General features: G+C 44.6%; 1 protein-coding gene across 1 annotated transcript in view; it reads right to left on the bottom strand.

Moving 5' to 3' along the window:
* The window catches only part of ITIH5 (inter-alpha-trypsin inhibitor heavy chain 5), a gene marked incomplete at both ends in the record, with an annotated part of 45663 nt that extends 36211 nt beyond the window's left edge, over positions 1–9452 (bottom strand). Inside the window, 4 exons of the mRNA XM_084306612.1 lie at positions 602–709; positions 1892–2055; positions 5891–5935; positions 9333–9452. Of these exons, the coding sequence (XP_084162738.1) occupies positions 602–709; positions 1892–2055; positions 5891–5935; positions 9333–9452 (437 nt within the window). The remainder of the gene's footprint in view (positions 1–601; positions 710–1891; positions 2056–5890; positions 5936–9332) is intronic.
* Positions 9453–16360: the final 6908 nt, after the last annotated feature.

Below are 16360 nucleotides of genomic sequence, written 5' to 3'. Positions count from 1 at the left end.
TTTTGGGTCTGAAAAGCCACAGTCTATTTAGATGTTCCTGATCATGTGTTTAGGTTGGAATAATGCTTCTATCCAAGGTAAGTGGGAGTAGTGCAGGATTTTCCGGAGCAGCAAAATCCACTCGATGGTGCATCACTTTGAGAGATATTTTGGGTAATTAGCACACTTGTCAAATTAGAGGGGAAAAATAACTGGTAGTGATGCTGAAGAAGTGCATTCAGGGGAACATATAGGATTTCAGATCATTACAGGGATGAGACTTTCTGCCAGTGCATGGCTAAAAAGACTACACTCAGTCAAGTATTGAGAACAGGGCAAGTAAATATGACAACAGAATGGTACTTGTGGTTTTACTTCTGACTTGAGCTTGACATCCTGGAGCAACTTGAAAGTGAAAATGTTATGTAACAGTGCTGGAAAAGGCCACACACAATTATATGTGACTTGGAGCATGGGAATGACACCAGGCAGTGAGGATAATGCTCTGTTTAGCTCCTTCATCTTCCTATAAATCCGTGCATGGTTATGCCAGGGCAGCCAAAATAAAGACAGGAGGAGAGTATGTCACTTCCCAGAACACAGCTGAATGCACTACACTTACCTTGCATTCTGAGGGCCTGGAGGTTTCTTGGTCCTTGCTTTGTCATCAGTGCTGTTTTTCTTTTCTTTCCCCGTGACCTCCCCATAGTAAGTCTTGTTGCCAATGCTCCTAGAGAGATCAGAGATGGCAGCATGACTAATCTTCACCTACAGGCAGAGACAGCTCGCTGCAGAAGGGTTCATGGACCACGCACATGTGGACAGATGCTGGTGCAACTCTCCTTGAGTCCACTCAAGTCACCGAGCCAGAAACTGTCTGGGAAGTGCCTTGGTTGGTTATTCTGGCAGAGAACATTTTTACTCCAGGAGTTTACCTCTCTTAAATGACAGTTTAGTAGGTAACCTCCAAAGCATAACGTTGTTAAACAGAAAGCAAAACAATTGCCAAGACTCTCAGCCAGCACTGTTCTGTGTCTGGTCAGTGATATTCAGAATGACTTCTCTCAAATAGCTGCGTCGCTGACAAAAATGCATCTCCCTGGGAATGAGTTACGAAACCATGGATTACAGAAAGGAAACAGTGCCTAACATACAGCCTGGCTGGGCAATGGCTAAAGACTGTTTTTCCTTCTATCAAACCAAATGGTAGTTTGTCTAATAAAGCTTGTCCCCTATCTGCTATAGTCAGGTCCAAAGTTGTGGCAGCATTATCTAACCACAGGAATCTGATTATGACTGAATAAAACAAATTTTTGAAACCAAGAGCTAAATTTATTGCTTAGTGAGTCATTTAAGTATGAGTTGGTTGCCCTCTGCTTGCCCTTATCATCCACAGAGTATGACTAGCACCTCCAGCAACAACTCAACCTGTATGCTAGTTGGATTTGACACTTGTCCTCCATTAACAGGGTGGAGAACCTGGAAAAATAAATAGCTTCTGAGGCACCACAGTCACTTAGGAGATATAAATATGGTGTGACAGTATTACTGAAACTTTAATTGGAAAGGTTTCTGAAAGCTAGGAGAGATTTTCTGATCCAAATCTGAAAAAGAGAAGGAAGTTCTTAAAGGGCACTCATATGAGGAATAGAAGAATGTTCTTCAACAAGTAAATTGAGGTCTTCAATCTTAGTATGTGTCCTTCAAGGATTTGCTCTGTGCTGTGGGGCCATGACCACTCTTGGATGGAGTATACCATGTGTGTGCTTCCTTTTTTTCCAACTGAAACTATTCAGTGCAAAAAGGCATTGATACAGTCCTACTGCAGATTATTCAGCTTTTAAAATCTCAGAGACCTGTCTGCAGGATGGAAGAACCATTGTTCATCTAGCTGCCAGCGCTACTTACGTACATGGTAAAGTTCGAGATGAAAGCTGCAGCTGGGATCTGCATCTCAAACACACCTTCTCTTGCCTCAGATCCGCTGTTCACCATCGTGCAGGACACCGTGGTGAAAGCATAGCGAGAAATGACTGTAGCTTTCACAGTGAATTCAGACATCCGAGGCCTGGTTTCCTGTAGATATCAAAAGGTTACCCATTAACAGAGACAGCTAGATAACTCCCCTCTTCAGTGTTTCACTGGGTTTAATATTTAATGTGCTCTAGCAAGGAATCCTCCTACATTGAATATTTGACTCCCTGTGAACACCAGGCAGCAGCAGGCAAGGTAGGGATTACCCTCAAAATATCAGGTGAGCTGCAAAAGGCAAACTAAAGACACAGCCGTGCCTTTGTTCATGCACATGGGCAAAAGCCACAATCATTCTCCAGTGCTCAGGAAGGGTCAGGACAGGATAAGTGCCCTGGTTATGTGAGCGTTTATGTTGTGAAACACATTGATAAAATCCATCTGTATAGACGTTGCACCCTCCAACTCTGGACATTTGGGACAATGAGGATTAGTCCCTTATGGCCAGGAAGAGAAGTCCAAAATATCTCCCCATAGGGTCCATAACTGATGTCAGAGAAACTGACTGTGCACAAGAGCAGATGTAAAAACCTCTTGAAGGACTGAGATCACTGTGCATGGAGCAGCATCTTAAAACTCACACAGTCAGATCCCTGAGTTTTGTAAACAGAAAAACTGCTGTCAATGGAGCTGGTTGAGTCCTCCTCTGCTGAGAACTCATTCTGGAGGTCTTATCCAATGGATGGAAGAGACTTAATAAGAAACACTGACACTGTGACATGACTAACAAAATATTTTAGGCCTTTTAGGCCATGTTGGATTCCTTCCAGCAGAGAAGCAGAGGAGACTGCAATGAATGACACATGATGTAGCAATGGAAGCTGAAAGCCAATTTCTGCTTCTTGGGAATGTGTTTTTGTGCAGTTTTTGGGTTGCAGCATTTCTGTAACGTGATTTTTGACAGCAATGTCTCCATGGAACTGAACAGATTTCTTCCTGGAAAACTTCAGTATATTTAACTATAAGCAGTCTTTTAAAAATAAACTATGTGTTGCCTTAAACAGTCAAAGACTGTTCTTCAAAAGCAAAAGGGAGCTAAAGAGTAAAAGACATTGCAAATACTCACCAACTTTGCTAAACCAAATACATTGAGAATCTATTCCTACCGAGTATGATAAAAAGCTACAGCCACCAGAGACTTGTGAAGACAAGAACATGCTCTTCAACTGCATTACCAGCCTTTTTTTCCAAACACAAACAATTTTGCCAATTGGCTTAACAAAGGGAGCAATTGTTTGCATGAGAAAGTATGAAACAGAAACATTTCTGCAGTAGCTGATGGCATCAGAACAGCAGTAAGCAAGCATCCAACTAACAAAGCTGCTGGGCTAGTGAATTCCAGGCAAATGGAAGAATGAGGATCCATTAGAAACAAACACAAATCAACAGACTTAGAAATAAAGCCTCTACACTTTCAAGGCTTGAAAAGCCTCTCAAAAATGTGTCTCAAATGAACCTAATCATGACAGATACCTTTAACAGCTGGAGAACAAGTGACGTGCTCTGTGTCTATGTACACCCTGCTCAGCACAGGCTCAGCTCCCATGGAGCACAGTGGCTAAAATCAGCACTTTTTGAGCATGATTCACTTCACTAATTCCAGACAGCAAGATAGATCTACACAAGAATATATCTACTAACTGTAGATGTCCACCCTTAGGTCACAAGTCACTTCTACTCAATTCAGTGGTGACTGGGACTAGATTATGATGTTCTTAGGAATTTAGGACTTTCCCTCATACATGGGCTGGGATTTTCAGTTTCATTCTCCTGAAAGTGGAGAGAATGGGGAGTTTTGATCTGGAGCATTGTAGGCACATTTCCAGATATAATGAGCTAATTGCCTGTGGCCTAATAAGTGTTATAGAGGATTTAACTGCAGAAGTAAAAGAGAGAACCTGAAAATATAGCAAATTCTTTGGTTCCAAATGTCCTGCACCCTCTGCTATTTTCAGCGTTTCCTCACAAACAGAGGATATGGATTTGCTCTTGTTCAGACAAGAACATACGAATGGTTGTATTGGGTCAGAACAAAAGTAATCCTAACCCCATAGTCTGTCACTGGCAGATATCAATAGAACATGCTCAGAGAAGAGTGTAAAATCAGACCAATCTTCACTGCTACCACCCAAGAACAGTCTCTCAGTTTTCACTAATTTGCAGCTGAACGAGCTCCTACACTAAGCTTGGTGTTTTTGTGTTTACTAAATCTCAGAGGATTGTTCTTCTATAACTTTATACATCTGTTTTTTGAATCCATGTAAACTTTAGCACAAATAACACCCAGTAGTGAGGAATTCCACAGCTTAATGATATTTCATGAAGAACCACATCCCTTAAGAGTTTTCTTTTGCTGACTCTATTATCTGCTGATTTCAACTGATCTCTGACACATCTCCCTATCCCTCAGAATAAGATCCAGCTCTAATATCCTCAGGAATGGCAAAAACAAATGGAAAAAAAAAAAAAGACATACATCATATCTCCCTCCTCCTGATGGGTAGATGTTGCTGCTGGAGATAGCAAACACTACACAAGGGCATCACATACAATGGAGGATGAAAGAGCTGATTCATCCTCCCAGCCCTGGAAGGGATCTGCCATTCCTTGTATACAGAAAATATAAACGGTGGGGGCAGAAGCAGTTTCCAAACAGGTTGCTAGGTCGGGCTTGGCGGGCAGCCCAAGTTCCAGTCTGCAACTCTCGCGCATTCCCTGGAGCTCTTGCACAATCCTTCAGTGCTTGATGCTCTGACTTACAGCTGTGCAAATGCCTGTTTGTTTTCTCCACTTTTTATGAAGGCCTTCAGAAGATGAGAGACAGCACAAAGGAAAAAATAATAATAACAAACCATTTGTTTAATATTATTATTGCTGCGATTTATTATGCCTATTAAAAATAAAGCTAGGGAACGCCAAGCCAGCAGATTAGCACACTGGTATGGGAAACGTTGGCTGGAGGCTTTTTGAAGGTGTCCTGGTAATTATGATGAAGTGAGAGCTGAACATTTCCTGCCAAACAAATGATTTGACGTTTGTTTACAGTGAATGTTTGGAAAGGCAGAAAAGAGCTGAAGATAAATGAAATTTGCTCCATGTTTTTACCTCTATCAGTTGTTTTCATCAAAATAAACTGACCGCATGTCAGATTAGAAGTAATAAACTGGTAATGTGACTGCGAGTTACTCTCCTCTAGGCTGCTGATTCGTATCTGCCAAGGATCAAAGGGGCCAGAAGATAATAATGTGATGACTACTCAGTGTGTGAAATGAGTTCCTCCAGTTCTCATATGAGAAGCCTCTGTATCTCAAAGAAGCCAGAAAAATAGCTGGCCATGAACATCAGTTTCACTGGTTGCCTCTTTAGCTGAAGTTTTGATCTAAGCCATGCAAGTCTCAGTGCAACAATACAGCCAGATCTCACAAATTTTCTGTATATCTCATAACTGAAGGCATAAATCTTAAAGCTTAGGTTCCCCTACCAAAAAGAGGATGTTGGCTTCTCTGTTTTCTTCCTTTCTTAATAAACTTTGGCCTCTGCATTAACAGAGAACAACAGAGATCTTCAAATTTCAAAACTATCTCCCCCTTTCTCTTGAAATTCAACGAGATTTCAGCAGGCTCATGCTCATTGCATGGTTGAGGATGATAATATTAGAGGTTCTCTCCAAATTTGTGGTCAAGAATTTGAATTTTGGGAAGCTTCAGAAGAACATGAACATGTTGTATTGATCAAAACACGATCTTTTTCCCCTATATTCTCATCCTACCATTGTTCACCAACACAGTTTACTTCTGGGCACAGGGATGCACACACATACACACACACAGAGCAAGTGTAATTCTCATGAGGTAAAATAAAGACAGAGTGTGATACATACCAGCCTCTGCAAAAATCTGGTCTGTCTTGGGACACGACGTACAACCTGCAGAAAGTAAAGGAAGTTAATGGAGCCTGTTCAACTTAGAGAAAGACTTGTCATTTGTTTAAATCCAGACATGGGCTTGTGTGACTGATCACCCATGGCCAGGTTCAAATGTTCCTCTGGTTAAAACTAAAACCTAAATCTCTTCTATATTAACAGGCCCATTCATCAAAGCTCAGCAGTGGAATGCAGCTCTCGCAGGCAGGAAGGTTCTGTGTGCTTTGCAAGTGCTATTTGTTCAGAGACCTCTGCTCGAAGGCAGGGACATCAGCCCTTAGCCCTGTCTTTGGGTGTTGTGTCTTCAGCCTTGAGCATGTTCTGTTACAGCTTCCTAGGGAATTATTGCATTATGAGGTCTGCTAAATGGTCTGCAGGGATAAAAAGCTAGTTTTACTAGAAGAAATTCCCCAGTCCACATCCCCTAGTCTCTAGTAGGAAGGGAAGGACCTTCTGCCTTAGAATCTCAACAGGTTTGTCAAATTAATCAGAAGAGATCAAACTACCTGCAGTAGTTAGATTGCTTGTCAAATGTCATTCTCAGCCCACCTAAACCATCAGGTAAAAGCCAAAGCCCATTTCCCAGTCCAAACTTGGGGGTTTTATTATGAAAAAAGTGGTTTTTACCTGTGACAACACAATCGCCCTCATTTTATCAACATTCACAACAACAGGTCCCAGCTTAGCAACACGTCCAAATGCAATCCCTCCTCAAAACAGAGAGTACAAGTCTCTTGTCAATGAGGAACAACAAAGGAAGCCAAGTGACTTTTTTAAATGTCAGTGAAACTCCAGAGAGCAGAGGAATGCAATGATAATTTTTTACCTGATTTGCCCTTGTTGGTTTGCATTCAAAAAAATAGCATTCCTTGCCAAAGACATGATTTTATGCCTGTTTATGCAGCAAAGCTCAGAAAAGCCCAGGAGAGAAATTAAAGTCTCCTCTGTCAGAATCCTTATATATTTTCTTTATCATTTTAGCCAACTTATTGTAAAATTAGAACCTAAGAAAAGCAGCTCCCTTAGGAAATTCGGAGAGGAGAGGAGAGGAGAGGAGAGGAGAGGAGAGGAGAGGAGAGGAGAGGAGAGGAGAGGAGAGGAGAGGAGAGGAGAGGAGAGGAGAGGAGAGGAGAGGAGAGGAGAGGAGAGGAGAGGAGAGGAGAGGAGAGGAGAGGAGAGGAGAGGAGAGGAGAGGAGAGGAGAGGAGAGGAATCCTCTGCAGTTTAAATTGCCAAAGAAACTTTCTGTCTGGGTATGTTATTTCAGACAAGTAAAGCACCTCGGGAGCCTGCTGTGAGAGGCTGCAGAGTCTCCAGCACTGTAGGGTCTTCAGAACAAGCCAGACAAATGGCCATGAAGATAATCCTGTTTGGAGCTGTGACAGGGATAAGATCAGTGCTCCTCAGCACTTTTTTACTAAAGGATTACATTTTGGAACAAATCCACCTGTCATCCTGTATGGTTTTTAACCACAATGGTTTTCAATGACTAATCGATGAAACTGGTAATTTGGCTATTGGCTATTGGTTTTGTCTTCCCCCATCACACACCAAAACTGCCTCTAGTGCAATGGTAATAACCAGCAACCTTGTCACCTACCTCAGCAGAGTGGTCAACCACTGAATAAGCCACATAATCCACTGTCAATGGAAATACCAAAAACCTGAGTGTGCTGACATTTGTGCAGGAAGGTCCTCCTGGGATATTACAGTTAAACACAGCCTTACAGGCTCTCCAGAATTAGCTGGAGATTTGTTATGTGGATGTAATTTGTTGATCTAGGGGAAGCACCTGCCTCTGCTTAACGTGGCTTGTGTGTTTAGTGATGACAGAATGGTGTCCTCTTCTGGATCCAGCTGTCCCAGGGGACTAGGGAACCACCTCTATTTATACATCACTGTTTTTCTGTTGGAAGTTACTGCTGCCACTGATCTGCCATCAACATAGCTCCTGTGAAATCACGCTCCTTTAACTCAAGCAAAGTCAGCCAGATTATTTCAACACCGTGAGCCGGTTTCTTGAGCTTCTCAATTGATTTTCCCCATGAGCATATGAACAAATGCTCCCAGATACCACTCCACTGGCAGAACAGTGGTGGAAATATTGTCTACCACTTGAACAGCTGGGTGTGCAAGACCAGCTGTTGGTTTGTGGCTGAATTCCCCAAGAAGGGATATGTGTTTGCAATAATTAGGATCAGCAATAAAGTTACTGAGGTCCTTGCAGTGGAGAGCAAGGGGCACTTTTGGAAAGAGATTCTTCCCATGCTAGCATGGGTGGGATGAGCAACTGAATAAGACAAGTGTAGATAACGTATGAAGAGTCTCAGTCTTCCTATTTATTGCAAGCCAGAAGGTGCCAAATACAGGCATCTGGTGATGTTTTATACACTCTAGGATATCTCACAGGCATCCAGCAATGCACAGGTCTTCCACAGATCCTGCATCATATCTGCCAGCCCCACATGGGTGTCTCAGGTACTACAGAGCCTCTTGGATCTGATCAAATTTAGAGAACTGTGTAATGCCCTAAGTGACATACCGCAAGTCACCCATGATATCCACTACCTGAAAGATGTGATTACAGATCTGAAGCTCAATCTTTTACGCCTCAGCCTCCCTCTGACGTCTCATTTAACCTCCCAAACCACCATCCGAACTTTCTTCCTAACTTGCAAAAAGTTCATTGCCTTTTCAGCCCCATTTCCCCATAAAACCTAAGCAACTTGATGACACAATGTAACAGTCCTCACTTGCAGAAAACTTTTTTTTTCTCCTCTGGTCAAGATGCATTTTCACAAGCTGCAATTCATGGAGGTTCGTTTAATCCAGCATGAGTTAAATATCAAGTATGGTAAGACTGCGACTGTAGGACAGGGCAGAAAAGCCTTCCTCCAAGCCTGAAATACTCCAAATTACTCAGACTGGCACAAGGCCAGGATACAGCGTTAACTCCCTTGTCCCTGCAGACCACTTAACTTAACACAGATATAGGGATGCCGGCTTTGAAACCCTTCAGGGGCAGTAACACCACGTCCCTTGGCAGCACAGGGGCTGGTGCTGTCCTGGCTCAGCACCTCAAAACGCCTGAGCTCTCAGCCACAGGGACAGTAGTGTGGCAAGCTGCACAGACGACTGAAATAAATTTGGTTTTAGCAGACTGCTGTGAGCATTAATACCAAACCCCGAGGAAAGTGACCACAAATGAGTGACAAATTCAGCGCGTTTTTCTTGCTGTCAGTTCTCTCTCACCGCAGGGGCTGTCCAGGGAGTTTCTTCACCTGACAGCCCTCCACACACACACTGAAAGCTCTCAGACTGGCTGCTTTCAATTAACCCATGACAATTAACAAGGCACAAACCACCAGACGCTCCCAAATAATGACTGCCTTAAAACCTACTTGCTCCACGACGCTGTAGTCTGCCATCAGCTTCTCCTCCAGGTACCTCGCCAGCAGCTCCGAGTCCGGCTGCCCCGCAGCAATGGAGAAGCCCCAAAAGAGCCATAACCAAAGGATCATGACGAGGGGCAGCACCGGGCTGGGGCTGCCCCACAGGTGAGAGGAAAGTCTGAGGCTGCTGCTGCGTGCCTTGCTGCAGGACTGGGCTGCAAGGAGGCTGACAGGAGGCGAGCTGACCCACCCTCTTCTCCTCCTTCCCAGCTTGGGACCGGCCCCTTTTCCACTCAGGGCAGCTGCTGGGTTTCCCTGTCTGTCAGCAGGGTTTCAGTGAATTCCCCTCAGTTTGGGGTACCAAGCATCACCATGCCCCTGTCACTGCCACCCTCAGCCCCCATTTCGCCCCATAGGTGCACACAGGCAGAGGGAATCAGAGCTGGAGGTCCCTGTGGCACTGCCACCTGTCCTTTTGGTGCCAGCAGCACCCCAGCCCTATGGTGGCCCTCCATGGGGTGAATGAAGGCTAAAGAGACATTTCCTTCAGCAGCAGGGCCCAAGATAGCTGCTGGCACATGGTGCCTGCCTAAGGTGCTGGTGTCCAGCTCAAGTGGGAGCTGGAAAGTCTGTGGGGAAGTCTCCCTGTGGGGTCAGACATCATGTTGGGCAGCCTTGAATTTATAAGCCCGGGCTTATGCCACTGTTTGTATAAAAGAGCACCCCCCTGCCGCCCATTTGAGGAGCGTGATCCAAGCATGTACTGTAAGGTTTACCCAGGAGGGGTACAACCGTATGATTTCACCCCCTCTAAAGGGATTTTTAGGCTCTCTCCACCCCACCAGCCTGCTGAAGGGAACAGACAGTGGGGTGCTGAGGAAGGTATGGGCGAAGCACACGGTGAGGGCAGCCTACAGGTGGGCTGAGCCACGCATCACTGAGCCCGTGGCAGCAGCAACACCTCCTCCTCCTCCTCCTTGGTGCAGAGATCCCAGGTTTGTTTGTGAAAGCAGCCCCAGGGCCCAGGTTCCCGGAGCAGGGCAGGGCTCCCTCCGCACCCTCTCCTTGGCACCCCGCCTGCTGCCTCACTGCGTGGCCACAGGCGCCCCAGGAGCCCTGTCAGCATGGCAGCAGCCTCGCGCCTCACTTCAGCACTGCCATGCTCCAGACCCGTGCTTTTGTCCCTCTCTCTTGTTGTCCAGATTCTCAGCTGGGCAAAGCTTGGATGAGCCTCCCACTCCCCCCTTCATTTCCTGGCAGCACAGCCCTCTCCTACCCCACCAGCCCCAGGGTGAAGGTGGCTTCTCAGGGCTGGCAGCACCAAGCCTGTTGGGTGCAATCTCCACGGCTTGGCTGCCCAAGCTGTTCCCCACAGACACGTCTGTGCCAGCTGGCACCAATGGGACATGTCTCATCTCCAGGCACGTCTCATCCTCAGGTATTCAGGAGCTTGCATCTGCAGAGCTCAACCTAACCCCAAATCAGACACACTTACTACTACATTTTTTAATGCCAGCGGTAACTTCTCAACTCCAGCAAACCGTGATTTTTTTTTTTCTGGTTTTAAATGCAGCATGCACCATCCTATCGAGATTTAAACCACCGTGTTTTCATTTTCCAGTTCTGGGTCATCAGGGACTGAGGCCGTTTTGCTTCAGCTCCAGTCCATGACAGTGATAGTCCAGTGAGTGACACAGTACCACAGACTTGACACCATTCATATTGCCAGCCTGGTGCTTAAATGTCTCTCCAGCCCTGCTGGGAGGTGTAAATGCACCATTGGACTACTGGAGCCTAAAAGTTTCTCTTTCTGGAGTTTCTCCTTCTGCAGTGACACAAGTATTCCCATCTGAAAGCATACATCCTCTGAGAGCACACACTCTGAGAGTCTTACGTCCTCCAAATCCATTATGTGTAATCAAGGAGCAGGAAGGTCCCTGGTCCCCATTCAGAATGAATGAGGGGAGCTAGAGACAGTGTAATGGGAAGGGACAGCAATGTTAAAGCCTTCTGAGCTTCCCATTAACAAATTGATATGCACATAGCACAGCAGTAAGTAAACATGAAGTCCCACTGTGCTCATACACAGGCTCCTCCTGGCCTTGACAGAAGGAGAGAAAGGATCAAAAGCCTGACTGGTCCCTTACCTTCTGGGACCAGCCCACCACTGGCAGGTACAAGGGTCTCTGGACTGGTAATTTTCAGCTGGTATGGAATTATTTTTTTTTTTTCATGCGTTGTCCAGAACAAACATGGAAGAGCTGAACACAGGTGTGTTGTGACATCGTGTGCCCTCACTGCTGGTATGAGGGATGTGCCTAAGCATCCCCTGTCCATGTTTCACTGAGCAGGGTCCATGGCTGAATAAAAGCCCTGCAGGCCTCCAGCATATGTTTATGTCTAGAAACAAGCATTTAAAACAATACAGATAGGATGATTTCCCCACTGTTTTGAAAAACCTAGAAGAAACAAAGGCACTCCTGTGAAAGCAAATCAAAACTAATCAAACCCAGTGGTGCCTGAACACCTGGAAGGTGTTGTCCTTTGTGAAAATAACCACTCATGACACCAGCTATCATTCTTTGCCTCTTAATTGGCATTCAGCTTATTCCTACAGCCACTCTGCTTCTCCTGTTGCATAGGTAAAGAACCGAGGGCCAGAGTAGATTTAAATATGGTGTCAGTGAAAAAGAGATTGTAATATTAATAAAAGTTGATCCTAGGCACATCTGCTGAAAGGAGAACATTCAGAACAAAGCGAGGTCCTAAAGCAGGCAGAGGATGAACAATGGGTATGAGAGAATGAGCTGGGAAAAGCAATGCCATGCCCAAGGTGATCAGGAGCAGCCAGTTCTACTCAGGCTCTCGGCAAGAGCACATAAGGACATATCACATAGCTGAATAAGACCAAGATGTGCTTTATTAACCATGTTTCGGATGTAGTTAGGTTTCATGTGTGAATATTAAGCCTGAGGTCCTGATTGTTCATATTATCCCCTCTTCCTCCTCCTTGGAATACAATCTCCTGATTTGGGGTGGGGGGAACATGATGGGCACTGTCCTGGGTATGCTGTGGAGACAGAGATAAGCAATTACTCGTGTGCCTGTTCACATTAGGCAAGTTTGATGCTGACTTTTGCCAACTTAGCAGGATGAGCAGCTGTTCTTTGGGTGGGAGCTCACCAAATTAAATTGCCTGGCTTGACTCCAGACACCATGTGCATGAAACACTGGAGAAAGGCATGACCTGGCAGGTGAGCTTCAATGCACATTTCACCTCAGATGGATCGTGTTATGTCAAGGAATCTCTCTGTGTTGACATACAAGCACATGCACCTTGGTGATGCTCTGTCCTCATAATCTGCATCCCCCCCATTTTTCCATGCAAGGCTCACAGACAGGATTAGTCTTCCTCATTTTCACTGTAACAGTTAAATAAACCCTGTAGGAAGGTGATGAATCTACAGAAAACTTTGGCATCTTCTAGCTCAAGAGCAGAGGGTTTTGCTCATAAGGTCTGTGTCATGACTTCATGGATTCATACATTAAAGGTTTCTAGTTCTCTATTCTTCTAGGCAGATGAATGGGATACCAGACACCCACCTTACACAGATACACCTGCATTAAACGCCCAACTAGAAGTGTCTGAACTAGGAACTAAAACTAAATGAAGTATTAACAAAACACTGAATTTATTGTCAAGCAAAGCCAGCGACTTGATCGAGCAATTGGCAAGAGTCCCAGAGGATTACACAGACATAGATAACTGTCCAGAGTTAAAATTAATTATGATGAAATGTGGAGAATTACATTAAATATTTTCTTTCAAGCCTTAAGCTAATCCATCTCCTCTGAAACATCCATCTGGGACCTGATGGTCCCCAGTTCTGACACTATCTGGGAGGTGCCTGTGCTCCTGGCAAGACTTTTCTGGGGTCCCGATGGCTGCTGTTCTCCTATTGCCATTAGCTGTGTGCACCGTGGTGCAGCTGAGCAATTCAGAACTTCAGAAGCTGATGCAAATCATCCATGATGCAAATTTTAAATATGCTAACAAACATAAAGTCTTTGCCAAAGGGTTTTAGTACGGGGAGAGTCTGAGTCTGCTGTGGAACTCACTTGGAAAAGGTCATCTGGGCAGATAGGTAGCTTGCTGAGTGGTTTTGAATGACAATACAAAGAGACAAAAGCCCAAGCAAGAGGAAAATGCATTGTATGTGTCTGCATAGCATTTCCCAGAATGGTTGGTGTGTAGGGGGATGGATGTCAGCAGGCACCCCATGCGAATGTGCTGCCTTGTAGGCACACTATTCTTACCTGGGTCATTGGAAATTTTCAGAGAAGAAATTCAGTTTGGGAAGGGAAAACTGGCTATCTCATAAGAGACATAAATCATGAGCATTCCTCCCCGTCTGCAGGCCAAGATAACACAATTTAATTATCCTGAGGAACAAACTCCCCAGCAGTAGCTCCAAGTGCTTGAAAACTTCTTTCCAGAGAAATTCTGGCCATGGGGAGGGCTAGTCATGAAGCAAACCAATCGACACATACCAGAAAACATCTGCATGAGATCCTGTCCTCCCCGTTAAATTCTGGGGAAGTTCACCTCGGGTAAGGGACAGGGATCTTCATGAGTATCCTCACCTTTTGTTCTTCCCATATATTTTTTGTACCTTTGCCTTGAGAAGTTTCAACTTTTGGGACTCTTTTGGGCGGTATATTTGAGCAGTTCATGCCATCTAGTGGTTACACTGTTTTCCCAATGTTGTTATTTTTACCTAAAAAAAAATAATAATAATAAAATAAGCTCCATTTTATGGTTAGGAACAGACTGAAATAAAGCATTAGGAAATTAATATGTAAATAAAAATCTGTTCTATTGGACTCCTTCATCTGTTCAGAGCACTAGTGATTAGTTTCCACGCCCAGGTTCCCTGATACCTCCAGAACATCTGTCTTAATCTTTACACTCCTGATGAGAAAGGACTGCTCACTGTCAGTAGGGGCCTGTGTGTGGACAGAACTCACATTATGGGGAAAATTCAAGCTACTATAGGAACCATCAAGACAGAAAAGGCTGGGTGCCCCACACCTGCTGTTCCTGCAGTCCTATTTAACCCCCACCATAGTCACAGCTCTGACTGCAGTCATAGAGGTGGAGTTAAAGAGTGGGTCCAAGTGATATGGTTAGATTGCTAGGCCCTTAACTATGTGATTTAAACCTGACCTAGATGTTTCACAAATCACTCAGCTGTAAGCCAACTCCCCATTTGAAGCAGCATGCCTGGGATCTTAATGCTGAGGATCTCCTCTGCCCAGAAAGCCTGTGAAAAACATAATGCAGAGCAGCTGCAGGCTGTGTAAATGCACCATCTGAGAGCTGAACCAGAGCTTAGGATGGAAGTAATAAATAAGTGCTGTGGGGACCACTGGTGGATGGATCAATGCAGGAACAAGATCTGTGTGCTGTGAAAGTACTGGGTACAGTCTAGAGGCTCCTAAATTTTCTATCAAATTATGAACTATGTGATCTCCAAGCTCGATATGCAGGATTGCCTGGAAGATTTGGGGAGAGAGTAAAATAGTGTTGGTAATTCAATTCCTCTTCTAGCATAACAGCTGTGAAACAGTATATATGAAGCTACTATGTGAGAGGATGAAAATGATCAAAACACCGTGGTTCTTTCTGTGATGTATAGCTGAGCTGTGGAACTTCTGGCTGGATGCTACGGATGCAAAAGTTTTATCCAATCTCTCCAGAGGAAACAATAGATTTATGGAAAATAAATTAATTGAGGATTGCTAAATAAATGGAAACCCTCTCCTAGTCAGGATGTACCATAGCTGCAAAATAGCTGGAGACTGGAAAGGTCTTTGAAAAATACCTGATATGCTTGCTCCAGTTTTTATGTTCTCTCCTAACCGCTGTTGGCAACAGGTACATGGCAGTGAGTTGAAAAGCCACTATTCTGCTTGGGTTCCTTGTGAATCTCTGACTCTAGTTTCAGGTCTCAGCCTGAGAAGTGATCTGTTGAAAAGATGGAGGAAGAACTTGTGATATCTGCAGAGTAGTGATGCAGAAATCTATTATTGAAACATCAAAATGTAGCATAACAGGATAAAGTGAGAGAATATGTTAGATATACCATGCTATGCTATGCTACACTGTTCCATATTATATTATACTATAGTCTGCTATTCTGTTGCTGGATCCACATAGTGATTCAATCTTTTCCATTGAATTTGCTCAGATATCTGCAAATTTTTCTTCCCAGAAGACTGGAAGTGGTACCCCAGCTTATTTTGCCAGAAACCTGCTTCCTCCCTTCTTTCTCCCTTTTGCCTTGCTGGCTTACTTTAATCCTATTTCTTTGAGTACCAAAGAGGCAGGGAGACCTAAACAGTTTCAAAATCACCCAGGAGCCTTACAGCATGCCTTTGAAAATCATCATCAGATGATTTCATGTGACTAATTTCAAGAAACTAGAGCTATCCCACCACCAGCTATGATCCTTTCCCAGTCGGAGAGGAAAAAGGGCATTTGTGTGGGTCAGGATCCAGCCCAAAGGTTTCTGCCCACCACTGTGAGGTGGCTGGGTGGGAGGGCCCTTCAAGAAGCACAATATCGCTGCCTCCATCGCTCTGCGAACCAGCCTCCACCTCATTTACTATAAACAAACAGGCTGGGAGTGAGTTCTTGCTTTGATCCTTCAAAGTTTTGGGTGCCCCAAGGTCTGTGCCTAGCAGGAAATTAGCCAAACATCAATGGGGACCTACAAAAGCAAGACGTGAGCCTATCCAAGCCAGAGCTGTTATCGAGGGCAGAGGCGAGCGAAGACACTGTTTGGATAACCCTTGCTCGGACACCACAGCTCTGACTTGTGTTGCAAGGCAAATATTTACCTATGGCCTAAACAAAGTCAGCGTTTCAAAACTTTGTTCAAAATACTACATAACCCCAAGCCGTTTCCTTGAACTTGTCTCAGAGAAGGGAAGATCTTGTGTCTAGTACCTATGCGGGCTGTTCTCAGGAGACG

Source organism: Netta rufina, assembly GCF_964035555.1.
Source record: "Netta rufina genome assembly, chromosome: 1".
In the NCBI taxonomy this organism is placed as follows: domain Eukaryota; kingdom Metazoa; phylum Chordata; class Aves; order Anseriformes; family Anatidae; genus Netta; species Netta rufina.
Note: the sequence above shows the minus strand (reverse complement) of the source record. Positions and strands in the feature narration are given on the sequence as shown.